The sequence below is a fragment of the Alexandromys fortis genome, unplaced genomic scaffold (genome assembly GCF_014885135.2).
Source record: "Alexandromys fortis isolate MF-2015 unplaced genomic scaffold, M_Fortis_MF-2015_v1.1 scaffold_9, whole genome shotgun sequence".
NCBI classification, from domain to species: domain Eukaryota; kingdom Metazoa; phylum Chordata; class Mammalia; order Rodentia; family Cricetidae; genus Alexandromys; species Alexandromys fortis.
The window spans coordinates 12,642,467-12,670,055 of NW_026067892.1; the positions used below are offsets into that span (position 1 = coordinate 12,642,467).

Below are 27,589 nucleotides of genomic sequence, written 5' to 3' on the forward strand. Positions count from 1 at the left end.
AGAGAGAAGAAAAAATTAAATTAGACTGTCGAGAAACAGTAGGACGACACTGGAAGGAAAGCAGAGCGCAGAGTCAGTTGGCGCCCGCCCACCTGCTTTTCCTCCAGCCGCGGTTTCCGCTCTCTTTCGCGCTCTGGGCTCCCAGGCAGCCCCGCCCCGTCGTAGCTCGGCTACGATTGGTTCCTTTGAACGTCTACGGCTAACCCGATTGGCGGATCCCGGGCGCTTTATCGCGGTGAGTTTGAAACTGCTGGCACTCGGCCTCTGAGCTCCGGGAGTCGCTGCGTCCGCGCAGTCCGGAACTGCGGGGTCGCCGCCGCGGGAACAAGAGAGGTATGGCGTGAGGCAGGCCGGGTGCGGGCAGGGGCCTGCGGGGCCTCCACGTGAACCCGGGGTCCCCCCGGTGGACGGGCCGGGCCGGGCGTCCGTGTGAGCCCAGGGTCCTCTTGTGGACGGGTAAGGCCTCCACGTGAGGGCATGGTCTCCTGTGGACGGGTAGGGCCTCTCCTGAGCCTGGGAGAGGCAGCGCTTCCCTTGGGCCTGAGGTCCCCTGTGAAAGGCAAGGGCCTCGCCCGAGCTCCGGGATCCTGCAGCCCCGCAGGGCCTCACCCGGGCCCCGGGCGTGGGCGGGGTGCCAAGCTGTGTCCTAGGCCCTGTTGGCAGCCTGTGCGCGCACAGAGCTGGGCTCCACCACGCCAGCCGCCCTCGGTGGGTACCGCGGGGGAAACTGATCCGTGGTCGTTTAGAAGCATTGCTGTCAAGGTGCAGAGCCAAGAAAGAACATAGGATCGTTCTTTTTAGTGGACTGTGCTTGTGTAGGCAACCGCAGTCGGTACCCGGTCTAAGAAATGCTGAGAGGTAGAAACCCTGATTCTTTAACACCCATCGTCTTAAAAACAGATAGCTAATACTTCAGGGTTCTGGTGTGTCCCATCCCCCTCCCCCCAACACTTGGGAGGCCTGGGCTGGAGAGACGCGCTGGGCAGCTAATAGCGCCAGCTCCAGGGGACTGGAAAATGTTGGAGAGAAATAAGCCCAGCTTTGAAGACTAACTCCTAGCTCTACGTCCAGAGGGGGCTGAAAAGTTTTTAATGTACTATGGTTAAATTATGTGTGCATATTGAAGAATAAGGATTTTTCTCGTCCGTTGTGATTTCATAAAAATACGCATAGTTGAGATTTTTCTGAGCCACTGACTCCGTCTGGAGTCGTGAGAGCTGGGATTCCAGGCTGTGTCACCACACTTCCTGGGGACTCATTTTACTTTGGGAAGGAATCTTGTCAGGAATAGAACTCAGCTAGTCAGTCATCGTCGTAAAGATCGGATCCCTGGCAAAGGGCTTGCTCGGCAAAGGTGCTTAGCTTTTTTTTCCACCCTTCTTTGCGAGGCAAGGGCTTTTTTTTTTTCCCTCTTTTGCGTGTGACACTTGGCAAGTGTGGTTGGAATTTTGTAAAGATGGCCCTGTATTCGAATGTTATCGCTTTGGGCACCATGCCCAAAGAAAGCAACCTGGGGAGGGGAGGGTTGATTTGACTGTCCGCTTCATGGTTCCCGGAGGCAGGGGCCGATGTAGAGACCACGGAGGGCTGTTGCTGACTAGCTTTTTTTTTTTCCTCTGTGGCTTGCTCAGCCTGCTTTGTTATAGAACCCAGGACCGTGGGATGCCCAGGGATGGCACCACCCACAATGGTCTGGGCCCCATCAGTCACTAAGAAAATGCTCTACCATCTTGCCTGCAGCCCCCATCTTATGGAAGCATCTTTTTTTTTTTTAAATTGAGGTTCCCTCCTCCCAGGTGACTTTAGCTGGTGTCACGTTGATATAAAACTAGCCAGCACTGTACCTGATAACTTCTACCGAACTGTACTTGATACTTGTACGGTGCTTTTGGCATTTCCCTTTGAGTGTCTTGAGTGGGATTGTCTGTGGCTGCTTCTTGAAGGGATTCAGTTCACTTGAGTGACTTGAGCATTCCTGCTGCTTAAGCGAATCAGATGCTTTTATAATAAATGTTGTTTCTAGTGGTTATACCTTAAGGTGGCACTTGGATTCCTTTGGAGACAGTGTTGCAGTACATTAGGCCAGACTGTTGCAGTGAACTAGGCCACAGGGTGGCCTTGAACTTGCTCTTCTGCTTCCTTTCCTAGTGCCCGACTTCCTTCTCATAGATTCTTATGGTTTCCAGAGAATTAAAATAGTACAAATTTAGCACAGTAGCAGTGGGTAGAGTTAGTATGTACTGGCATTAAAATCATTATACTTTTTAACTTATCAGTCCTAGGAATCAAACTGTAGGAAGTCTTTATTTTGAGACACAGTGTCACTAAGTTGTTCTAGCCAGCGTGAACTTTTAATCCCTCTGAGTCAGCTCCCTCAGTGGCTGGGATGACAGGCCTTTCTCACCAGAAGTGGTTGGTCTGTGACATGTGGAGAAGCTAAGTACTATGCTGTATAGAATATGCAGTTGCAATGTCTAGGGTGCCGAGAAGGCTCAGATAGCTTCTGCAAGAGTTGTTAAACCCTGGTAATACTATTTTGATAGAATAACTGATAACCTGGGCTATGCAGAAGGCACTGCACTTTGTATGTAATGTCTTACTGATGAATTGGTAATCACACCAGTGTTTCCCCTCATTTTAGGGTCTGTTGTCACCTGTTTAACTATGGAAGACTATATCAAGATAGAGAAGATTGGAGAAGGTGAGTGGTTTTAGTCTAACCCTTTTGAAAGGAAGTCAGCAGTGCTCCCGTGTAACACAGAATCATCTATTACGTGCAGTCATTGATGCGTTTGTACTTAGGTGCACTAGTAAACTGTTGTAGCTGGTGTTAGTGGTCACCTCGACAGAATCTGGGGTCACTCTGAGTTCTCCTGTAGGGGATTCTCTTGACTATATTAATTGAAGTGGGCAGGCCCTTCTCCCATTATGAGCACCCAGCACCATTTCCTTGCTGAGATCTGGACTGTAAGTGGAGAGGGGGAGCGAAGCCATAGTAATCATCACTCTCAGCTGGACTGTGACCCAGATTCCGAGTCCAAATAAACCCTTAGGTTGCTTTTGTCTGGGTGTTTATCATAGCCACAGTAAGACATAGTTTACTTATAATCTAAAGCTTTCTCATTTAATAGAGTTTAAATTATTCAGATTCTTTGCTAAGGACCATAGGGCCTCCTCACACAACTATACCACTGAGCTGATCTCACTTTTGGTACTGTGCACCCTGGATGCCTGTGTTTTGGAAATACTACTGCTAGTTTGTATGTGTGTTTGAGGAATAGATTAGGGAGGCAGGATATACTGATTTTGTAGTACATTTTTAGTCTTATTAATTCTAAATATTAGATCCTAAGTTTTATGTAAATTGGGTGTAGTAATTGACAAACTAAGCTGAATGATTTTCTGTGGGGTTACCATGGGCAGGAATGACTTAAGGTGGTGGCTTTCATGTGTTCAATTCCTTTCTGTAGTATTTTGAACAATGCTTAGGTCCATGTGGCATAAATGAGGAATGAAAATAACCCTTTCCTATTTTTTTTCTCGCCTTGCAACAGAATTTCCATATTTCTACCTGGGAGTCAAGACGTCATTCTTAGCTCTCCCGGTGCAAATGGTGGAAGTTGTTTCTCTGTGGGTTCTCTTGGGGACCGTTTTCATTTTCATCTCTGTTCAGAGACCCCACTTACACAGGGTACTAAAACCAAGGCAGGAATTTAGTAAGCCAGGATTGACCCAGGTAGTATTCAGATGGGAGTCTGGGCTTTTCTGTTTTAATGTGACCATCAGCTCCACAACTGTCTCCTTCCATGGTAACCACTACTCCTCAGCAGCCTCATTTGCTGCCACCCGCCTCGCCTTTTGGATTTCTTTGATCCCCTCAGCTTAAGCTTTATAAAGCCATCCTGTGTTGGCTTCACTTTTCTTTCTTTTTTTTTTTCCAATTTATTTATTTATTAAAGATTTCTGCCTCCTCCCCGCCACTGCCTCCCATTTCCCTCCCCCAGTTAAGTCCCCCTTCCCCCATCAAATCCCCCTCCCTCATTAGCTCAAAGAGCAATCAGGGTTCCCTGACCTGTGGGGAGTCCAAGGACCACCCACCTCCATCCAGGTCTAGTAAGGTGAGCATCCAAACTGCCTAGGCTCCCACAAAGCCAGTACGTGCAGTAGGATCAAAAACCCATTGCCATTGTTCTTGAGTTCTCAGTAGTCCTCATTGTCCACTATGTTCAGCAAGTCCGGTTTTATCCCAGGCCTTTTTCAGACCCAGGCCAGCTGGCCTTGGTGGGTTCCCGATAGAACATCCCCATTGTCTCAGTGTGTGGGTGCACCCCTCGCGGTCCTGAGTTCCTTGCTCATGCTCTCTCTCCTTCTGCTCCTGATTTGGACCTTGAGATTTCAGTCTGGTGCTCCAATGTGGGTCTCTGTCTCTGTCTCAGTCTCCTTTCATCGCCTGATGAAGGTTAATATTCAGGAGGATGCCTATATGTCACTGGCTTCACTTTTCAACTTGTTCTAGTTCAGTGGTTCTCAGCCTTCCTCATGTTGGGACCCTTTATTTAATACAGTTCCTCATGCTGTGCTGAGCCTCCCAGCACAAAAGTGAATTCATTGCTACTTCACTAATTTTGCTACTATTGTGCATTGTAATGCAAATACCTGTTTTCTGATAGTCTTAGGTGATACCCTATGGTTGGCCATTCAACCCCCAAAGGGGTTGTAGCCCACATGTTGAGAACTGCAGTTCTCGTTGAAGGGATTTGGCCATATTTTTTTGCATCTTCCTCAGTATTCCTTTTAGTCCTTTAAGCTTCACAAGACCAGGGCCGACGCCTCTCACAGGAGCTCAGGTACTGGAGCACCTTCACCTGCTTTCCTGAGCTCTTGTCTGGCCTCGAGGCTTGTCTGCTGTACTGTGCTGGGCTCTCTTGGTTCTGTGTAGTTTGTCCTGAAAAACTGACTTGTTGAAATAGTTTGAAAACTAGGTGATATTGTCCACATAGAATTTTCTTGTGTTAATACCAACTACCTGGTCAAACTAGTAGATAAGTTATAAGATAGGTCTTTACTGTGTTAGCATTTTCCTAGTCACCTGTGTATTGTTGGCCACCAAGCCCAGCAAGACAGTCTTCAGATCACACAGCTGGATACACTGGTTGGTGCAGACTTCCTTGGCATTTAGTAAGCACTCCAGAAACATTTGTCTGATGAGGATTTGTGGCTTTCACCACTCAGTGCTATCGGGCTTTTACTCTGGAATAACTGGGATTCTAGGCGTATGTGGGTGAGTGTGGGTTTGAACAGGTACGCAGAGGGCATAGAGTGTTACCCGCTCTGGAATTGGAGCTGCAGGTGGTTGTGAATTGTCCGGTGTAGGGCCTGGTCCTCTGCAAGGGCAGTATGGATTCTAAACCTGAGACATCTAGCTAGCTCTCCAGCCTTGTTTGATCCGTCCCCCAATATTTAATGATTTAAAACGCTGAGTCTAAAACATGAATTTCCTAGAATCTTCTATTTATTTAATGAATAGTGTTTGGTGATTAACAAGTAAAGTGGTTGTGCTTTGTTTAGCCCTATTGCAGACGTTCATTGAGAAGACCCAGGAGTTAAGATACTCAAAAATACTTCTCTGTTGTCTAAGAATCTCTGTTTACTGGGTGTTCTGCTAACCATGAGTTCTGCACATTATCCAAGGAATGAAGTAGTACACTGGGAGGAAACAGAAGATGCTGTAGGAATTCAGAATTAATCATGTTTTATTGGAGTGATACATACCTTGCTAACTGAGACTGCTCAGACAGCCTCTTCTTGCTAATGGTTTAGCTACCATGTGCTTCATACAAGTCAGATATCCACCCTTAAGGAACGTAGTGCATAGATTGACTATGGCTTTGCAGACAGAATGAAGTCCTTTTTATTTGGAATATTTTGGTTATTCAAAGTCACCTAGCATTTGGTCAAAATAGTAAGGATTTTATTTGAAATAATATCATTAAAATTCCTGAATTGTTTATGAAAACAAACTGTCCCGGAATTAAAAAAAAAATCTTACAACAGCTGGGCCGTGGTGGCTCACACCTTTAGTCCCAGCACTACAGGCAGAGGCAGGCATATCTCTGAGTTCGAGGCCAGCATGAAAAAAACAAATCAAATGCTAGAACAAAGATTATATGGATGTCAACTTGCTGCTGAGCAAACTGCGTAATATTCTAAGCAGTTGATCATTGGGATGGATTCTTAGAACTAATAAAAGCTGTGGCTTAGATGTTTCAAAGAAACTGCTCTAATCCTTTGGGTTTTTTAGACAGGGTCTAACATTTTCTCAGCTTTCCAAGTGATAGGATTACAGGCATGTACACTGTGCCTTTGTCTTTTGGGACAGGTTTCACCAAGTTATCCATGCTTACCTCCGACTTGGAAATTTCCTGCCTTAGCCTTTCAAGTAGCTTTAGTTACAGCTGTGTGTCATCCCTGGTGTTCTAGGCATGGCTGAAGTCATACTGATGCCATGAAAAGCTGTTCAACGCTGTATATTATATAGCTAGGGGGTTAGTACTTCTTTAAACTGGACCCGAGGTTAAAGGCACCTGTGACATCTGGAGAAGTGCATGCAGCACAGGTGTGTCCTAGGTCTGTCTTGTGCCTGCCATACCCCATTGTGCCATTGCCATTCATGTGACACTCAGGTTAGCGTTGCCAACATTCCCAACAGAAAGGAGACTTCCTACTATAGCAGTAGCAGCTTTGTTGGGCTAAATAAAAATGCGTGGTGTTTCTGCCTCTGCTCCTCTCATCTGCTGGATGAGGACTGTTGACTGCGTTTTGGGATGTGTAAAAGTATCATGGAAGGCCTAAGTCATTACAGTTTTCTGAAAGTGTCACAGTGCCTCCTCTTGATACTGTTCTCTGAGCTTCAATTTACACAGTGTTTTAATTGCATGCAGGATATTTGACAGGTGAATTTCAACTTGTATGCTGGCTCGTGGAGGAAGCTCAATTGTGCGAGACTTGGGTGATTCCATGAATTTTATTCCTAAACCCTGTGTACGTTAGGTTGTAATTACCTTCAGTTTCTTTTTGGAAGTGTTTATGTGTGAGGTGACCACCGCAGGCATTTCTGTCATGTGATACCTTAAGGGTTCACTTAAAAATCTCTTTGCTTCATTTCAGGTACTTATGGTGTGGTGTATAAGGGTAGACACAGGACTACTGGCCAGATAGTGGCCATGAAGAAAATCAGACTTGAAAGTGAGGAAGAAGGAGTGCCTAGTACTGCCATCCGGGAAATTTCTCTATTAAAAGAACTCCGCCATCCAAATATAGTCAGGTGCGCTTTGTCTGAATTAAAACAATTTTCCCCATCCTACTTCAGATGAATTTTAATGTGGAAATTTTTACATTTGCTTAGTTTCTGGGTGAAGTGGGATTGTCTGTTTATTTTTGTTGACTGTGATAAAGAGAACAAAAGAATTCAAGACCTGGTGCTGAGAATTAGTGTTGGCTGGAGGAGCAGGAATGGTGGCTGTGGGAGAAAGAAGCCTTTCGAGAGGAACTTTGTCAGCCCCGATTTTCAGAGCCCAGGTCCCCAAGTAGCTAGGTCAGAGTGGGGGAAATGTTTTAATTTTTTATTGGCTCATTTGGGCTGGATCTTTGAGGAAGTTGTCTAGTGGCTCATCAGAATTTCTGGTGGTACTTGGTACCGAACCCAGGTCTTTGGCCATGCCAAGGAAGTGCTCTACCGCCAAGCTGTATTCCAGGCTGTCTTAATTTTGGGGTTTTGAATTTTTTTGTTTTGTTTTTCAAGACAGGGTTTTTCTGTCTCGCTTTGTTCCCTGTCCTGGAACTAGCTCTTGTAGACCAGGCTGGCCTCAAACTCACAGAGATTCTCCTGTCTCTGTCTCAAGTGCTGGGATTAAAGGTGTACTTTACCACCGCCTGGTGGGGTTTTGAACTTTTGAGACAAGACTTTAGCTCACCCAGAGTGGCCTGGAATTTACTGCTGTTCTCTAACAGCCTCCCAAGTGCTGGGACTATGGGCTTAACCCACCACACCCAGCCCTCTAAATTTATTTTGAGACAGGATCTCACCAAATTACCCAGGTTGGCCTTGACTCTATAGCCCACAGTCTTTGAATATGGAGGTCTTCTGCCTTAACCTCCTGGCTTCTGCCTCTGTGTCATTTAGGGTGATAGGCTTCTTTCCCTGGCCTGGGTTCTAACCTGGTGCAGGGACTGGGAATAGGAAGCAGCTGTTAAAGTCAGGTTCAACTAATACCCATTTACTTCAATGAAAGACATCCTAGGGACAAAAGACATGCTACAGGAAGACATAACTTCCTGTCCTGAAAGGCCTTCCTCAAGTCTTCAGTGTGAAGGCGGTTGATGAGAAGCTTTTGGTTGTTGTGAGGCTCTCAGAAGCAACTATGCTTGTGAAAGCGCGAGGCAGAGGTATTTTCTGGGCTCTCATGTTCTGTTTTCTCTTAGTCTTCAGGATGTGCTCATGCAGGACTCCAGGTTGTATCTCATTTTTGAATTCCTGTCCATGGATCTCAAGAAGTACTTGGATTCTATCCCTCCTGGTCAGTTCATGGATTCTTCACTCGTTAAGGTAAAGATTTACATACTTTAATTAATACGCTCTGAGTGTAGGGCTCATCCTTGTGTTTTGTGGGTGATGTTGGAAAACCTGTAAGAAAATAGAAATAAAGAAGGTTTAATTTTTTTTCACACAGATCATCATTTTGCCCATCTTAACTTCAATACCAGACAGTTTTAGGAAATAAAAAGTACTGTCTGAGGACATAAGTGCCATACTGTGGCTGATGCTAGGTGGACTTACTCTGTGAAAAATATTTTAGTTAATGAAAACATTGTATTTCAGTTAAATTATATATATATATCGTTTATTGTATGGGGTGCTGGGTGTTGAACCCAGGGCATTGTGTATAACTAGGCAAGCATTTTGCTTAGCAAATGTATGTATATTTTAAATGTCTAAGGTAATGGCATCTTAAGCTTAAACCAGCTATATTTTCCTGCTAAGCTGCCTGTCTGTCTTCTTGCAGACACTGTCATGTTGGCTTTGTATGCATATAAACTATGGGATCATTTCTGTATATGTATTGCACACACATTAGTTGGCTTTTTTATTTGTTTCATAAATGCTTTAATAATTAACCATTTCCATATTTTTTTCATTTATTTACTTAGTAATTTAGTTATTGTTATTTCTTAGACCATGCTCCAATGATTGTCCTTATGTCCATATGTATTATGGGGCTGCCCATGAATTCCCATCCTCCAACCTGTCTGCCAAATGTGGAGATTCTAAGCTTGTGCATTGAGCCCACCCCTCTATTTCACTGTAAAGATGAATTCTTGGAACTGGGATAAAATGTGTTTATATTTAAGAGCTTGGCAGATAGAACAATATGACCTCTAAAAACATCAATTGTTATTTTATTACATCATTACCAAAATTTGACTGTGTATCTTTTACATAATCTCAGTATTTTATGTAAAGGGGCTTATTAGAGTTATCTTACTTGATAGTTAACATGATTTACGCATAGCCTGTACATTCATAGATGTTTCTATATTAAGATTGTTCAGTGATTTCAAAGTTCTTTTTATTAACACACAGATAATTCCCTTTATTACCTTTTTTCCCACTTTGACTTGTTAGTGGCACCCACCATTGCCAGTGTTTTATATTATATATGTCTTAGGGTTGCTGTTTGCTGTGATGAAACACCATGACCCAAGCAATTTGGGGAGGCTTGTAACAGTTCATCACTGAAGGACTTTAAAATTCTTATCCTGACTTATAGGAATTTTAAACAGGGTAGGAGCCTGGAGCCAGGGGCTGATGTAGAGACCATGGAGGAGTGCTGCTTACTTACTGGCTTGTTCCTCATGGCTTGCTCAGCTGCTTTCTTAAAGAACCAAGAACCATATATGTTAGCTCAGGGGTGGCACCACCCACAGTGGTCTGGGCTTTCCAGCATCAAACATTAATCAGGAGATTAGCCCTAGATTGTAAGGCTTGGGGCACCAGAGGGAAAATGCTTATGTTGTAAGCATGAGAACTTGAATTCTGATTCCCAGCATCCCTCTGAGTTGTCTAATAGTGTGTACTTCTATAAACCCAGAGCCTGAAGGGCAGAGGAGAAGGGTGTGTGTCCCAGGGATTTAATGGCCAGCCAGTTTGGCTAAAATAACCAACTTCAGGTTTAATGAGACATGGATGGTACCTCAAAAACTAAGGTGGGAGTTCCATCTCTGCCCTGGTACATGGTGTGTGCATGGGTGTGTGCACGCACATACATATCGAGTGTCTCCACACACACAAGAATTAGCTTATAACTGAACTTCAGTGTTATCTTTTACACATTTTCTCACTTCAAACTTTGAAGTCAGGTGTCCAAAGAGGAAGTGTATGTGTGGAGCGAGAAATGAAAATGAGAGACTTTATTCAAGAGAGAAGCACTTGGTGTGAATGTGTTGAGGAAACGTCTTCCCAGGAAGCTAATGTAGGACCTAAAGATAGGGGACAATTTTAAATGCTCACACGGGTAAATGTAAACACATATTTCGATACACATATACTGTATGTAAATGGGTTTTCTGCCCACAAGTTCATATAAGTCTAGTCTAAAGGGGCCTGAAAGGTCGTTTGATAGTATAATTATTACTTTGCATCATAATTTCTCCAGAAACAGTAATTATTTTGGAGTCTTGTGGCATGATTAATTTTTTGACTTGCTTTTCTAGAGTTACCTGTACCAAATCCTCCAGGGGATTGTGTTTTGTCACTCCCGGAGAGTTCTCCACAGAGACTTGAAACCTCAAAATCTATTGATCGATGACAAAGGCACAATCAAACTGGCAGATTTTGGCCTTGCCAGAGCTTTTGGGATACCAATTAGAGTGTACACACACGAGGTAAGCTGGATTATGGTCTTTACACCGAGAAAGAAATTCTCGGGTGGAAAGAGATTCTGCTGTGATAGTATCGGTTTATTGCCTCTTGTTTCAAAAGTTGCTTTTACTAAATGTGAAATAAATATGTTTCCACTTTGAAAATGGAGCTGGAGCTGTTGGCATCTCTTACTGGGGGGGAGATTCCCGAAGAGGCCTCGCAGAAGTAGGGCTTTTGAGGTTTTTACTTCTCTGTATCAATCTTTCCCAGAGCTGTGGTTTCCCCTGACTGGACCCTGCTGTGGCCATTTAGATTAACTAAAAGGCAGGTTTTGTTGTCTGAGGTCTATATTATTGTCATACATTTAGGAACCAGTAACTATATTATAGTTAAGGGAGGGAGTGTAGAGATTGCCCATGTTAGTCAAGTGCTCTATTACTGAGCTGTACCCATGGCCCTATCAAATTTTGTCAGTGTTCTGTTGACTGTTGGTATTTCATGTGGTTTGTTTTTATTTTCCTCCGCCATGGGCCTTGCACCTAGGGCCTCACATACCAGGCAAGTGTTCTACCCCTGAACTGTGTTCTTTGTCACTGGACTAGATAGGTTTGGACTTGCTTATCCTACCTTTCTGGGAGCTGGGATTGTAGTCTACATCACCAGACTGGGCTCCTCTGTTTCTCTGAAGGCATTAACTTGTATAGCACAAGAACATTGACGGCTGGGGAGTTGTGAATCTGGAGTCCATGGTGTCAGGTGACCAGACCCTTGTCCCTTTCCTGCCTTGTTTCTTATGGTTTTTGAGGCAGGGTCTCCTGTAGCCCTGGCTGTCCTCACATTGTCTGGGTAGTTGTTGATGCTTGCCCTGTTTCCTGTCCCTTGGGTGCTGAGATTCTGGGTGGGCACTGCTGTGCCCGTGAATGTATGCTGGGGCTTATAGGCGGCACATGCTCTCCACTGACTGCCTTCTCGGCCCTGTCTTGTCTGTTGTGTTTTATTTTTCAGTTACATGAGTTATCTTTGGCTGTAACTGCTGATGACCTTGTTCTTAGAGGTCACAGAGTCACTATTTTGATGAATATACCACTATGGTTGATTAGTTCCAAATCACTAATCAATTTTTTTGGCTTAATGTTTCTGTTAATTTTAGTTACCATGTTAACATTTAAACAAAACCCGCACTTTGTACAGTACCATTCCCAAACCATCATTAGTATTTAATGCTTTTTATGCTTTAATTGTTTTGACCATATCAGGCTGTGCCTATTTGTTGTTGTTTGTTTGTTTTTCGAGACTATAGGGTCTCACTATGTAGCTCTGGCTAGCCTGGAGCTCACTTTGTAGACCAGGCTGGTCTCCAATTCACAGATATCTGCCTACCTCTGCCTTCGTGTGCTGAAGTGTTCGAATTAAAGGTGTGTGCCATGAAGCCCAGTCAGGCTATAGCTACTTTGATCCTTCTGCTTTAATGATTTGAAAAGCAAGATGTTCATTGTTTTTACCCACTAACGGGAAGAACTTAGTAATAAAATAATTAGTTTCAGCTAAGTATTTTGTATATTGTTAATTGACTTAAACTCCTGGTGAGACCTACACAGCTTTCTCAAGCCAGCCCACTGAAGCGGCTATATATAGCACGCTTACTCCGTGTGCTTGTCTTGTACCAGGTAGTGACGCTGTGGTACCGATCTCCAGAAGTGTTGCTGGGATCAGCTCGTTACTCCACCCCTGTTGACATCTGGAGTATAGGTACCATATTTGCAGAACTGGCAACGAAGAAGCCACTTTTCCATGGCGATTCAGAGATTGACCAGCTCTTCAGAATTTTCAGGTAATTGTGTACCTGAACTATTTTATACCTAAACTATTAAAAGTTTGTAAGGTTAAATAATAAAGGCACCGTGTAGGAGATAACATTTTGTTTTTCTTTTTTTTTTTTTTAAATAATTTATTTAACTTTATTTTATGTGGATTGGTGTGAAGGTATTAGATCTCCAGAAACAAGTTAGACAGTTGTTAGCTGTCGTGTGGGTGCTGGGAATTGAACCCTGGTCCTCTGGAAGAACTGCCAGTGTTCTTGACCGCTGAGCCATCTCTCTGTCCCCGCATTTTGTTTTTCTTTCAGAGCTCTGGGCACTCCTAACAACGAAGTGTGGCCCGAAGTAGAGTCTCTGCAGGACTACAAGAACACGTTTCCCAAGTGGAAGCCAGGAAGCCTCGCATCCCACGTCAAGAACCTGGATGAAAACGGCTTGGATTTGCTCTCGGTAAGCCAGCTGTGCTTTATGGCTTGAGCACAGTGCATGTTCACAGTGACCCACGGGAGTGCCTGAGCATGGAGCGGGAGAGTCCTGGAGTTAGATGCCCCTGGCAATGCTGCCTTCGAGGCAGGAAGCGCTAGTGGTCTTGAGTGTTAGACTTTCTCATCCTGGTGGTGGACACGCTGCAGCAGGCCCGGGCTCGCACACCCTTTTAGTCCAGAGTAGTTGCTGAATTGTAATGACTGCTTTCTGACTGTGTGTGTGTTTACCATACTGCACTGTGTTGACAACTGCTTGATAGTTTGAGTTATTCGGGCTTTTACAGCGTAAATGCCATTTCTCAGGGCTGGCCTAGTTTTCTCTCTTAGAAAGCCTCGGAAAGACCAACTGTAATTTTGTTTTTCTTCGGTTACATTGTTTCACCCTGATAGCAGTTATTTCCTTTAAGAAATTATGCAAAGAACAATAACTGTTAAAGGCCTGCTTTAGGATATTTTTAGGTAGAGCAGTATTTAAATTTTAACTTACAGAAGGATTCAAATATACATTCCAGTTGGTCTTTCAGCTCCATTATAATCTATAGATTGTGCCACCAAATGGAGTTCAGATTTGTTCAGACTCTGCAGCCCATACACATTTCACATATTGGTATTGTTTGTCAACTTGGGAACATTCCGTATCTTGGGTCCAGTCTGCTGGTCATGTTTGCTTGTTTTATGGTGCTGGCGGTCATGTATGGAAGGTAGGGAGGATGGCCATGAATTCTACTGGGTTACATCCTTAGCTCTCAAGCTTTGAATGTAAAGAATTTCACTTCACTTAACAAAAGTCAGTCCTGTACACCAACCAGTTTCCTCAGTGGAGCTGACACCCTGGCCTAGCTAATGGTCCCTGTTGAGCGTTGTGTGGCAGTGCCATTGTCCTCTGCACTCTTCCGGAGGCAGCAGTGTGTGGTGGTCAGCAGTGTCTGCGTCTTTAGCTGGCCCCTGAGAAACACAATTTCCCACAGTTGGAAGCCACTGTGGATTATTGATTAGACTTGGCTTCAGGTTTCAGTTTATTTTTTCCCCTTTGTTTCTAGATTTGGGTAAGTTCTTTTCTTTTTTCCTTTTGGTTTTTCAAGACAGGCTTTCTCTACTTAGCTTTGGAGCCCGTCCTGGAACTCTCTATGTAGACCATGCTGGCCAGATCCACCTAGCTTTGCCTCCTGGGTGCTGCCTGATTTGGACAAATTTTTTTAATGTACTGGAGAGACTTGGAATCTTAATCTGGAGAATGCAGCATATTCTTTGAGGATTAACTGACATGTCCTCAAAGCCTTATAAAATCCTAAATGAATACAGGAGTTTAGGTGGTAACTAGTTAGCAAAGGTGTCTGTTAGGCCTAAGGGTATAGCCATGTCAGTATCATACCCAGCACGCATGAAGCCTTGGGTTTGGTCTCTAGCAGCATACAAACCTGGTGTCATGGCATCTGCCTATCCCAGCATTTGGGAGGTAGAGGTGGGAAGATCATGAATTTCAAGGTCTTCCTCCACTACATTGTAATTCAAAGGCCTGTTGGTCATGGTGGGTTGGGCTTTTAGTCTTATTGATTTAATTTTCTATAAAGATAATCTGTATGAACAAATTTAAGATCAAATACTTTCTCTAGAGTATATAAGTATACTTTAAATAATCCATCTATTGTAGCTGTGTTTATAAAAACACATTGTGGGTTTTTTCCTTTACTGTCTTGGCCAAGCATTGTATCATATAACACAATAGTTGATCGCCACCTTTTCAGGAACGTTGTGAATACCAGATGGATATGAAATTCTCACGGTGGATATAATTAACTAGATAATTTGTAAATTTATGTTTTGGTTTTAAAACTGTCTGAGTGCTTATTTTATAATTTATAACATCCGTGAGTTGAGCATCTTGGAGGGTAGAGGGCAGGCTTGATAGTGAGCTGGGGAAGTTCCCTTAAGCAGGCACTCACTATAATTACTTGCATGGCTCACTGCTGGAGGAAGCTAAGGCTTATGGGATTTTTTTAATGGGCTCATTTTCTAAGTTTACTTCTTCCTTTTTTTCCCAGAAAATGCTTGTCTATGATCCTGCCAAACGAATCTCTGGCAAAATGGCCCTGAAGCACCCGTACTTTGATGACTTGGACAATCAGATTAAGAAGATGTAGTTTTCTGTGGAAGTCCCTGCCTGCTGTGGCAGGGCCACGTAGTGACATTTACTGTTGGCTCTCTTCCTGTCTTGTATATTTTTCTTCTGTTTGTTTGTTTGTTTGTTTGTAAACCATCACCTGGACTTTTCCTAATTTCATACATATAACTTAATTAACATGTAAATATTCCATATGAATTTAAATATAATTCTGTATATGTGTAGATCTCACTGTGGTGGCTGTTTGTTACTGTCCCAGAAGTAGGCCTTGCTGTGAGGAACTGTGGAGAGAATCATTCCAGACACAGCAGCTGCTCCTGCACCTGGGCAGTGCACTCTAGGAGCTGCGCTCACTTTCGCGTGCTTTGAAGGACCTTTGTCCTCTGGGTATTGGAGTCTTCTTGTCAGTTTCTTGCCAGGTGGAGACTATAATCTGCCTTCGTAGAGTTTTTCTACTTGTGTTTAAGCGTGGATGAGAAGGCCAGGATCTGAGAGATCAACATGTACCTGCACCAAAGTGGGCCAGGATTTGGCTAGAGACCAAGGGCTGTCCAAGCGGAAGGACAGTTTTTTAGGTTGTTGCGAAAGCTTTGTCCAGTTGGACTCCTGCGCCGTCCGTGGTCGGAGGTGGGTTAGAGTGCTGCTGGAGCTTCTAAGTCTAACCGGAAAGCCGCTGAAACCCTTGACAGCACTGTTTATTAGCAGCGTCTAAAAACGGCCTTGTCCAAATATTTAGCTGAAATTACTCACTTTGGAAGTTATGTTGCTTAGTGTAACTCTTGAAGCAGCCTGATCTTCTCAGAATGGGAGGGCTGAAGGGCTTTAGTTCAATACTTGGAGGGTCTTAAAGACGGAGCTGACTTGTTTTGTTCCTTCACCAGCTCAGGTTATAATCGCTCAGACTCTTGTCCTCTGTCCTTTGCTGGAGTCAGGGAAGTTCCTGTAGCGTTATGCTCTGAGTGTAGCAGCTTCTGTCTCACATGGAGGGAACAAGTTTGCTAGAATAGTTTTCAGTCCGTGCAGTTTCCAGAAACTTCCTCAAGTGTTTAGAGAACCCCAGTGCTGGAGGCCAGCCTAGGTGTTTCTAACTGTGATTGGCGAATGCCATAGCCTCCAGAAACCCTCACCATGTGATGGTTTTCCTGTTGCTCATGTAAACTGGGGGGGGGGGGGTGACCAGAGAGCCTTGGGGTGACAGTTGGTCATAGGCCCTGGTTCCCACAGTGTTGCCTTAAAACCTGAACCTCCTTATATTTTTTGGGGGGGTATGAGTTGGGGATTTGGGTCCCCCTCACCTCTAACTTCCCAGTTTTTTTTAATGCTTAACTTAGTTGGAATTGGGTTTCTGGCATTTAATCTCAAAAGTACTGATGAACACAGTGATTAGTGCTTCATGATTTAAATACTCCCAATTTGAAGCCCACTTGAAGTTAGATTATACTTTAATTTTTTTTTAAAGATTGCTTATAGAGCATTGCTCCTATTTTAGCTTCCAGTACTGTTGTCCTTTATCTACCTTCCAGAGGACCTGTAGAGTTTGAAGTGTTCCTGCATAGTACCTACTGTTTTAGTGTAGAAAAGTAAATAAAAAGCAGTCTTCTGGAGGCGCAGTCCTCGTGAAGTGATCTCAGCCGGGTTCTCTGTTATACAAGTAACTGGGTAACGAACGCGGTGGTAGTGGTTGATTACTATCAGTACTTTGTGTTTGGAAGGAGCCTCCGTGGTGACTGAGTGGCGCGCTACTACCAGAGAGTTTCTAAAAATGCTGTGCTGTGGGCTGGAGAGATGGCTCAGTGGTTAAGAGCATTGCCTGCTCTTCCAAAGGTCCTGAGTTCAATTCCCAGCAACCACATGGTGGCTCACAACCATCTGTAAAGAGGTCTGGCGCCCTCCTCTGGCATGTGGGCATACATGGAGGCAGAATGTTATATACATAATAAATAAATATTTAAAAAAAATGCTGTGCTGTGAGACGGCAGGTCTCTGGAACAGGTCTCATGCCCAGCCGCACTGCCGCTGGTCTTAGTCTCTCATGGTGGCAGGCATCTTTTTTTTTTTTAAATTTATTTATTATGTATATAGTGTTCTGGGCACCAGATCTAATTATAGATGGGTGTGAGCCATCATGTGGTTGCTGGGAATTGAACTCAGGACCTTCAGAACAGCAGTCAGTTCTTTTAACCTCTGAGCCATCTCTCCAGCCCGGTGGCAGGCATCTTCATGAGCAAGACTGCCGAATTCTTATTCTGCCCCAAGAGTTGGCTGCTTCGATCTGAGCAGTTATAGAAGTGCTTTGGGCTCTGGAAACCTATCAAGAGCGAGCACGAATGAAAAATAACTCTGAATATGAAATGACCACAATTGTCCACAGGCAGAATGAGACCTTTTAATGGGGGTGGGAGCATTCCACGCAGGGTTTCTCTGTATAACAGCCCTAGCTGTCCTGGAACTCGCTTGTTTTGTACACCAGGCTGGTCTTGAACTCGCAGAAATCTGCTGGCCTGCAATGCAATCTTATAGACTGTGATGAGCAGTCTCTGGACTCTACCCATGCCAAGAAGCGCAGAACAGGCACGTGCCTTCCACCCCACTTAGAACAGTAAATCTTAACTTCCTCCTTCTCAGTCATGACATTTGTCTGTTTTCTTCCACGAGAGGGCCACAGACTTCCACAGCAGTGGGGAATGGCTGTTGGGCTTTCTGCCTCCTGGTGTAAAAAAGGATGCAAAATTGCTTCTAAAACATTGCAGTCAGAGTGAGTTCTCAACCAGCCTAGACGGTTTGGGACCACTCTCACTCCAAAATAAGGACCCTGGTTTCTAAGGAGTGGGTGGGTGTCAGAACTGAGAGGCCCGTGTCAGGGATTTTGTTCCCAGACAGTAGACTGAGAAGTAAGCCAGAGACCAAGCACAGTGGTTGTCAGTAACTAGTGCCCTTGGAAGCAAGGGCGATTGAAGACTAGATCTCAGGTGTGGAGGCTTTGCTGGAAAGGCTTTCACCACCAGCCAGGCTGACCTGAAGCTCATCCTGCCTCAGCCTCATGAGAACTTACTGTAGCGAGAAGTCACCATGTGGTGCTCTAGGAAATTTTCTATCTTCATAATCAACAAGGACAAACCAACTTCCTTAGAACTGTGTGCCAGACACTAGCTGTACTCAGGTAGTATCACATTTGGTCTCCTGGTGCCAGAACAAAGAACTTGGCCTTGAGAAATTTCTTCTCTTATATCTGGAATCCAGCGTGACCCGAAACAAGGAAGACTTCATCATTTACTGTGCCTAATGGCACGGAATGAAAGGATTCCTCGGGAACGGAAAACTGGATTTAAGCAGATGTTTATTTGAACACAAACATCAAGCCCTACTTTTAATGTTGTCCCCAATTCCACGATGCAACATTTTTACCAGAAGAAGCTCTTTTTAAAACAGCCTTCTAGGGAGTGAATAAACAGGGCTATATTTGGCTAACAGCTGCCTCTGAAAAATGAGATGTCAGCAAAGCAAGCTGTTTAAAGAAAATTAATTGCCCAGCTACCTTGGGCTTGGATGGGGTAAATACGGCCTGTTTCATGGCAGTGTTTTGTCTGGGGTTTTATTGCTGTTAGACATCTCACTTCCTCCACTTTCCATTTGGATCAAATGGATTTAAAGGAATCCTTGTTTCTGCTGCCAATAGCTAGGCCTTTGTGTTTGCTGAAGCTTTGGGAAGTAATTGCTTAGCCACCAACGACTATTTTGTTTAGTGTGAAGCGATGTGTTTAAGGACATAATTAAACTCTAGGTGACCCAGGGACATAAAGCATATTTGTATGTATATTTAACTATGCAACTGTCAATGCATAGTTCATCAGCAATGTCTTTTATGTATAGGCTTTGAAACAGTTTTTGGGAATTCATTTCGAGGGCAATAAGCGTGTGAACTGTAAATATCCCTGCCCTCTTGCCCTGTGTCACTTTGGCCAGCGAAAAGATGCCTGCAGCCCTCGTGAGGAGTGTGCACAACACTTGGAGTGAGTGTGCAGGACACATGGAGTGCTCCAATCCCTGCCTCCGCCTCCAGGAAGTCCCTGTGGCGATGACTCTGCTTGTTTGTTTCTAGTCATGAGAAAGCGAGATGTTTTTATGTTCTTGAAGCCTGTATCTGTATCTGACGTGTCTGTTTGTAAAGATCCAAGAATCTGGTCCTTGACTCCCAAATCCCTGGACTCATGGAGCTCCGTGTAAAATTAGGGCATTCAAGAGGGCAGCAGCAGACTGAACCAAGACTAGGACGTTTAATGCGGGACATTCAGCTGGCTCTGACACCCATGAAGGTGCAATGAACAGAATTCTGGTCCTGTATAAAAGCAGCAAGCAGTTGGGCGGTGGTGAGTTCAAGGCCAGCCTGGTCTACAAGAGCTAGTTCCGGGACAGGCTCCAAAGCTACAGAGAAACCCTGTCTCAAAAAACCAAATCAAAAAAAAAAAGGCAGCAAGAACTTTTAACTGCTGAGTCATCTCTCTAGCCTCCAGATAGTTGTTTTGTTTGTTTGTTTGTTTGTTTTTTAAAAAAACTGTAGGTTTAAGAAATGTTTGATCAAGAAGTTTAAGGTCAGGGATTAGCTTTAATTTGCTATTTCTTCTGAATTGAAATACATTATGAAATACATATTGCATATTGCCTTTACTCTTACCTTTCTCCTTCAACAATTTTAAAGATTTCTTAAGAAAAAAATACCTGCAGTCATTTTCCAGTCCAAAGTATAAGTTACAGTTGGATATAAACAGAACTTTTCCTGTTTTACTGTTTTAAAATCAGAAAGATGCTTATATGTGTTTATTTAGGAAAATTTGGAGAAAATTATAAAGTAATTCTACCACCAAGCCTGTTCATTGATAATTTATAGCAGATTCATTGACGATTATATAACAATGTGTTTTTTGTTTTTCGAGACAAGGTTTCTCTGTTTGTGTAATCTTTGCTGTCCTAGAACTCACTCTGTAGACCAGGCTAGCCTTGAACTCAGAGATCTGCCTGCCTCTGCCTCCCAAGTGCTGGGATTAAAGGTATTTGCCATCACCACCTGGTGTTTTTATAATGAATGTGAATGTCCCAATAAAACACCAAATGACGCACTTCCAGCTGTACATCAGAAAAGCAATACCTTGCTATAAGGTCACAGGTGACTGGAGTTCCTGAGTTCATTGGTGGCAGCAATAGGACATGACATAGTTTAACCCCTCCAATTTTTAATTTCCTACGTAAGTATGTAAATATTTTATTTTTAATTATATATGCACATTATGTATTTGGATTTTTAAAATTACGCGTGTGTGTCTCTGTATGGGTAGTGACTGTGAGCACAGCATTCTGAAGGCCACGGGATCCCTGGAGCTAGAGTTACAGGCAGGTGTGTGCCACCTGATATGAATGCTGGGGCTTGAACTCGGCTCCTCTGCAAGAGCAGTCTGTGCTCCTAACTGCTGAGCCATCTCTCCAGCCCTTGTATTTGGAATTTTTTTTTTTTTTTTTGAGACAGGATCTTACGTTGAAGCCTAGGCTGGCCCAGAATTCAATATGTAATGCAGATGCTGAGATTATAGTGTAAGCCTCAGCCTGGCTCTCCGTTTTATTAGGAATAGAGGTAAATGCTGTGTGAGGCATGAGTCATTTCTGTTCAAGGTACTTGAATAATTGTGCCCCACTTCATAGCAATTTCTTGCACTTGCTCGTGGTTCCACAATTTGCCAAAGTTCCATTTGCTCTCCTGAGTGTTCTTTTGAAGTAAACTGTAATTTTCTCATCTGTGATGGAGATTTTGGGGAAGGGAATTACATAGTGGAGATGTTTTATATGTGTGTGTGTGTGTGTGTGCGTGTGTTTGCGACTGTCACTCACTCTGTAACCCAGGCTAAGCTTGAGTTTGTGATCCTTCTGCTTCAGCTCTGCGGGTGCTGGGATCACTGGCGTGAGCTGCCACACCTGGCTAAGAATTACATCTTCATTATGGTTTTCCTGTGGGTTAAAAATGTTTTTATATGTCCAGTCACTCACTCGTCTTTAAACAGGCATCACCGATGGCCCAGCACGTCCCCCGGGAGCACCCTGCGAGCTTTAACAGAAAACAAGATAAATAAACCATTTCATTCCACCCCACGCTTTCCTTCTGGTTACTCTGGCAACAGACTTCAAGAGCAGCATTGTTAGATAACACACAGTCCACCCTTGCAACCTAGACAGGACCCGGAGACAGCTCCACAGAGGTGTCATCTGGGTGGAAGCTTCCCAAAAGGTTTCCATCGCTCATTGAAATCAGCCATTTCTCCACAAACAAGGCGTCCGCCCTGGAAGTGGGGCTTAAGCTAGTACCATCCATCAGGGGGTTGAAAGACAATCCAAACGGCACAAGGAGAAGTACCACCTTTTCATTTACCGTTTTCTGTTACACGTAGACTTAATCTTTCTCTTACTGGGGACGTGTTTAAGGCATGTGAAGTATATTGGCACCACAGCGTGAACGTATTTGTCTTACGATGAACACACCTTATGCTGAGTGCCCAGTACATTATTGGTGTCACGGAGAGTTCAGGGTTTACCAGCCCTGCCCAGTCTTCACAGAGCAGTTACCCAGAACCCTGCGGCACATTCCCTGGGCAGCTAAAAAGCTACTGAAGTCAATTCGGGAAGAGAGTTGTACATACTTTCCAATGGTAGCATTTGAGATAAGTCTGCAGATGCTGTCATGTCTGCCCAGAATAGTCTGTCGAGGGTTGGCTAACTGCTGGAAAAAGTGATGGATAATATCTCACATAATAGAAGTGGATTGTCTGTGTGTATCTCTCGTCATAGTACAAGGCCTTAAGAAGATGGCTTAGTGACTGCAGGGACCAAGACTGATGATGCCTATGGCTTCTATAATTGGTCCATACAGAAGGCAACTGAAAACTGGGTGAAGAGATGCAAGCTGGTATCACCAGCAAGGCAGGCGGATCATGAATCCCCATGCCAACCCGAGCTCCACGGTGAGCCCTGCTTTTCATCAAATAAACAGTCCAAAATCGACAACAGAAACGAGAAGACGGCTAAAGCCTGTGCTGACGATCGGGGCATCTCACCTTCAGTGGTGATCAAGTTCTGTTGTCAGACCACGACAGACAGCCATGCCGGTCAGCAAGAAGGCTCGGAGACGAGAAGAGTTTTGGTGCCGGTCTCTGCCACAGCATACTTACCCTTTGGTTCGCAGGGAAATGGCTTTGCAAGGCCCAGTTTTCCTCCACCATGGAGAACTGGTGCGCCCCTTTTCTCAGAACAGTGGCCTATGCTGTCCTCTTACCTAAGAGAGCAAACGGAACAGTTGCATGGCACCCGATATGGAGGTTTTATTTTTTTTCTAGAGCTTACCAGGTGACCTGCAAGGTTCTCCTGGAGGGACCATAAAAGGTGACTCTTTTGGAACCAAACCCACAAATGCAGTTAGGTCCCTTGCCTGGCCTGTGACCAAGTGCTCCCAACTGTCCTCACAGCCGGTGTGCATAGGTCTTCCCACATTTTTTTTTTTTAACAAGAATAATTCTGCTGAACTGGCTCTCTTGCTATCTGGAATGACTGCAGAAATTCCTTGGCAGAAGGAATCCTGGCAGCCTGCCTCACGCTGAGACCAATGGATGGGCTGTGGCCATGCAGGGAGCCTGGCATCTTTTGGATAAAGTAATACATAGGGCATGGCTGAGTTTCCACTTCCAAGCAGCTTAAGCGTGAGTGATGAAGGCAGCTGTGCCCCGTGAAGCTTCTCTTGCATAACCGTCACGTGACTGGGCCTGCTGTTAATAGCTTTCCATTGTGTGGAGCTCTGGCCTGCGACAGGGATGCTGTGTCCTCAGGAGCAGATCAGAATGACTTTGTATTTGTACAGACCCCCCCCCCCCCAGTCTTTTAAAACTGTTTTGTTTTATTATCTAAACCAATGATTCTCAACTTATGGGTCATGACCCTTTTGGGGGGGTGTGTGTCAAATGACCCTTTCACGAGGGTGGCCTAAGGGCATCAGGAAATATAGATATTTACATTATGATTCTTAACAGTAGCAACATTACTTTTATGAAGCAGCAATGAAGATTTTATGGTTGGGGTGAGCACAACTTGAACTTATTAAAGGGCCGTAGCATTAGGAAGGTTGAGAATCACTGATAAACTAATAAATTTGGCCATCTACCTTATACTAAAGTTCATTCGTTCATTTATTCACCTAATTCCTCACCTATCCACCCACCTATCTACCAATATACCCCATCATCCATCTGTCCATCCATCCATCCATCCATCCTCTATCTATCTATCTATCTATCTATCTATCTATCTATCTATCTATCTATCTATGTATCTATCTATATCTATCTATCTATCTATCTATCTATCTATCTATCTATCTATCTATCTATCTATCTATCTAATAACTGGTAAGTAGTGCCTATCAGGCACTAGAGATACAAAGTTAAATAAAACACACTTGAAGTTGGGGTGGGAACAAGAGATATTTTTTCTTAGACCCTGTCCTATACCAGTTAGAAGTGTGGCTAAGTTCTAGGCACAGTATGTTTGCCACCCCATCCCCCAAGAAAGTATCATTTGAAAGTCAAGATTGAAGGCACTGGAATTTCGAGATCCTGAAGCCAGAGGTGTTGGGAGCTGTGAACCCCAGATCCTGAGTTTCTTGTAAACAACTTGTTTTCCCCTGATCTGAGTGCCTACAGCTGCTCGGAGCACGAGACCCTCAGGAGTTCCTGATGGCAGGGGAATGGTTTCTGGTGCGTTTAGCTGGGGAGTGGCTATCCCTATATAAGCTGCCCCTGGACACAATAAAGAACATTCTCGGAGCATTCCTGTTTCAAGGATAACCCGCGTCTGTGTGTCTTTGTGTGTTTTAATCTCCAGCCCCTTGCCCGATTTACAAACTGTATTGCCGCACAGAGATCACAGATGGGCGTGGTGCGCCACACAGAGGAACACATTGGATCAAACATTCTAGAGAGTAGTTAGGGCAAAACCTCATAAAGAGAGTGGTCGGATTTGCCTGCAGTGAATTTCAACTTCTGACTTTTTAGTTTTGGATGCTTCTGGCTGGCCACCTTTAGGTTTTTCTTCCTTTCTTCTTTGGCTTCTTTTGAGGGTAAGAAAGAATCTTCACACCCAGCAACTGAGGTGCAAGTGATCTCAGGGGTTTGGGTTGCCCTTGGGTCCTCTATAGGAGCAGTCAGTACTCCTAACTACTGAGCCACCTCTCAGACCCCTCCCATCTGAGATCTTCATTTATGTTCAGTTAAGAAAGAAAAAAAGAAAAAAAATGTGAGAAAATTATTATCAAGTCGAAGAGTACATAGGGTTATACATATTATTTTCTGAGCTCATTTCTGGGTCCATGCCCCCTCCTCCAAATGAGTCCCACTTGTGTAGACAGCTGCACCCTGATGCATATTTGTGTTTACACTCTTAAGGTCACACCGAGCATCTCCTGTTCTGCCCCTTCTCAATGCCACGTTCACTTCTCTTCCTTGCTACACAGTCCACATGGCTGCCTCCTATTTTACAGAATTTTCAAGGACAACGCAAGCAAGTTTGATCCCTGGAGATCCCTGGTTCTTATTTATGCATTTCCCCTTAAATAGTGAGCCAATCAAGTTAGCGAGCCAGCAATTAACCCCTTCAAAGCTAGGCGAGAGAAAGAAAGCCCGTTTGGCATTCCTGTTTCCCTTCTCCTTTTTCAGGGGGAAAGGTTTGAAAAATTTCCCAGACTTATTACAGAGTTACTTACACAACACTGTTTTTATGAGGAACTCAATAAAAGCCCAGCGCATGAGTTATGGCCCTCCCTCCTTGCCAGAAGGCCGCGGGTTTATCTTTTTCTACTGGGGGCAAGAGTTGAATACGTTCCATAAAAACCAAACAAGTTGGGATCTAGAGTGAACTGAGCCAAATGGTAAATAAAAGGCAAATAAGTAAATCAAGAAATCCTGTGGGAGAGGGAACTGGGTCACTCCAGTCCAGCTGAGGCACCTCTTTGCTGCCTCTGGTTGATGCCCACAAGATGTCGCTCTGTCCCCTTTGGTGCTGACAATCTTGTGGCTGGTGGGGGTGGAGAAAAGCACAGGGACTGGACGCCTCACAGTTCTGTGTGAAACGCAACAGGATTTTTCTCCCCCATTCTGGCAGGCAGCCAGGCTAATAAAAAAATTTTTTTTTTTTTAAAAAAACAACAGTATGAATTGAAAAAGGCTTTTAAGAAACATCTGCACAGAGAAACCTCTAACTCTAAAGGAGTCTAACCTTGTATTTATACTGTATAAATTAAAATGGAAAATAAAAGCCCATTTGGGCCGATGTGTGTAATCTCCAGGGCAGGAGAAAAGGACTTGTGAAGTCAATCCACTTTGCAAATGACGGCATTCTTTTAAACATGGAGGCTATGCGAGCCCTGAACACTCAAAATTCAGCAGTGCAGGATTCCAAAATCCAACATCCCTAAACAAACTCACTCATCCAAATTTCCCTTCACAGGCTCAAATTTGAGGGCAGAAAGACAATTTATTTTTATTTTTATTTATTTATTATATATACAATATTTGTCTGTGTCTATGCCTGCAGGCCAGAAGAGGGCACCAGACCCCATTACAGATGGTTGTGAGCCACCATGTAGTTGCTGGGAATTGAACTCAGGACCTTTGGTAGAGCAGGCAATGCTCTTAACCTCTGAGCCATCTCTCCAGCCCCCAATTTATTATTTTTTTTAACTTTCATCTCCTCTAGTTGCTTATGTGAAAATGGCTTCCGGACATGCACGGCACACACAGGAAGCTGTGACCTGGCTGCAGGAGAACCAGAAAGGACACTGTTGTCCCTGTCACCATTCGGAAGGACTAAAAGTCCCTACAACATCCAAAAATGGAATCTTCTATTTATCTAGAAGGTAAGGAGATGCTTCAGAAAGCCAACTCGCAGTGTGCTAGCTAATGCTGGCTGTTAACTTGATATGCCTAGGCGGACAGGAACCTCAGTTGAGATTGCCTGTGGCCTTGTCTGTGGGACATTTTGGGACCACTGTAGGTGGTGCCATCCCTGGGCAGATCGTTCTGGGAGGTATAAGACAGGGGCCTGGAGAGCAAGGCAGTGAACCTGTGTTTAGGTTCCTGCCCTGCGCGCCAGCCTACTTTGGCTTCCCTTAAAGATGACCTCTAACCCGAAGGATGTAGCACACTCTTTGCTCCCGAAGTCGCTTTTGCTCCTGGTCTTTGTCACGTAAAGCACGTAGAGACAAACAGGTCCATTGGACTTGAGCACTGTCCGGTGGATGAGCCACCTGGCTAGCACCTGTGTGTATCCACAGCTTCTGGAAGTTGCTGAGAGACACACCCCGCAGGGTGTGTGTGTGTGTGCGCGCGTGCAGGCTTCTAGGCATATTCTGGGATGGTGTGTCTCTAGGTGGCCACAGCAGGTTGTGGCTGGGGTCCCCCATCTTCAAACCTGGAGGCTTCTCACCATTGTAATTGCGTCCTTGGTCTTTGCTGTTCAGGTTATGGACAGACGCAGGGCTTTCTCCTCTGCCTGTGGCCAGCATACTACCTTTCTCTCAGAGGACAAGGAACAGTTGGCCTGTGACCCACAGTGCTGCACTGGGTTCTGCCAGACACCTGATTTTGCTTAGTTAAAAACCACAGAGAACCTTGCTCTTCAGTGCTATCAATGCAAAAATATTTAGATGGATCCTTGTGGCTCAAACAACCCAGATTTGGGATAGTGTACCTAAGGGAGTTTGAAGAGAAGTCATTTTGTTTTGTCAAAAAAATCAACCAAACTAAAAAAAAAAACTAAAATAAAGCAAAACCGTTGCAGAAGTGGACGAGGCTTTTCATATTGGTGCCAAAATATGGTTATGATATGTTTTGAAAGTAAGAATGCTAGTCGGCCTACAATCTCTTTTCTCTGCCACTCCTTCAGAAACCCTATCCCTATCTATCTATCTATCTATCTATCTATCTATCTATCTATCTATCTATCTATCATCTATCTATCATCTATCTCTACATCTATCTATCTATCTATCTATCATCTATCTATCTATCTATCTATCTCTCTCTCTCTATCTATCTATCATATATCTATCTATCTATCTATCCATCTATCTATCTATCTATCATCTATCTCTACATCTATCTATCTATCTATCTATCTATCATCTATCTATCTATCATCTATCTATCTATCTATCTATCCATCT

The 27,589-nt window shown here is 44.1% G+C and overlaps 1 protein-coding gene across 2 annotated transcripts in view; it reads left to right on the forward strand.

The window, feature by feature from the left end:
• The first annotated feature begins 231 nt into the window (after positions 1–231).
• Positions 232–27,589, forward strand: part of Cdk1 (cyclin dependent kinase 1) — a 1,182,536-nt gene continuing 1,155,178 nt past the window's right edge. The window contains exons 1-8 of one of the 2 annotated variants that reach the window (XR_007591216.1): positions 232–333; positions 2,642–2,701; positions 7,168–7,324; positions 8,482–8,605; positions 10,771–10,941; positions 12,586–12,749; positions 13,044–13,185; positions 15,263–15,467. Coding sequence is in view for 1 of the 2 variants with exons in the window: in XM_050139532.1 (XP_049995489.1) it covers positions 2,665–2,701; positions 7,168–7,324; positions 8,482–8,605; positions 10,771–10,941; positions 12,586–12,749; positions 13,044–13,185; positions 15,263–15,361 (894 nt within the window). In the remaining variant the exon portion in view is untranslated. Of the gene's footprint in view, positions 334–2,641; positions 2,702–7,167; positions 7,325–8,481; positions 8,606–10,770; positions 10,942–12,585; positions 12,750–13,043; positions 13,186–15,262; positions 15,567–27,589 lie in introns of those variants that run through there. The other variant, XM_050139532.1, reaches the window with a different exon arrangement.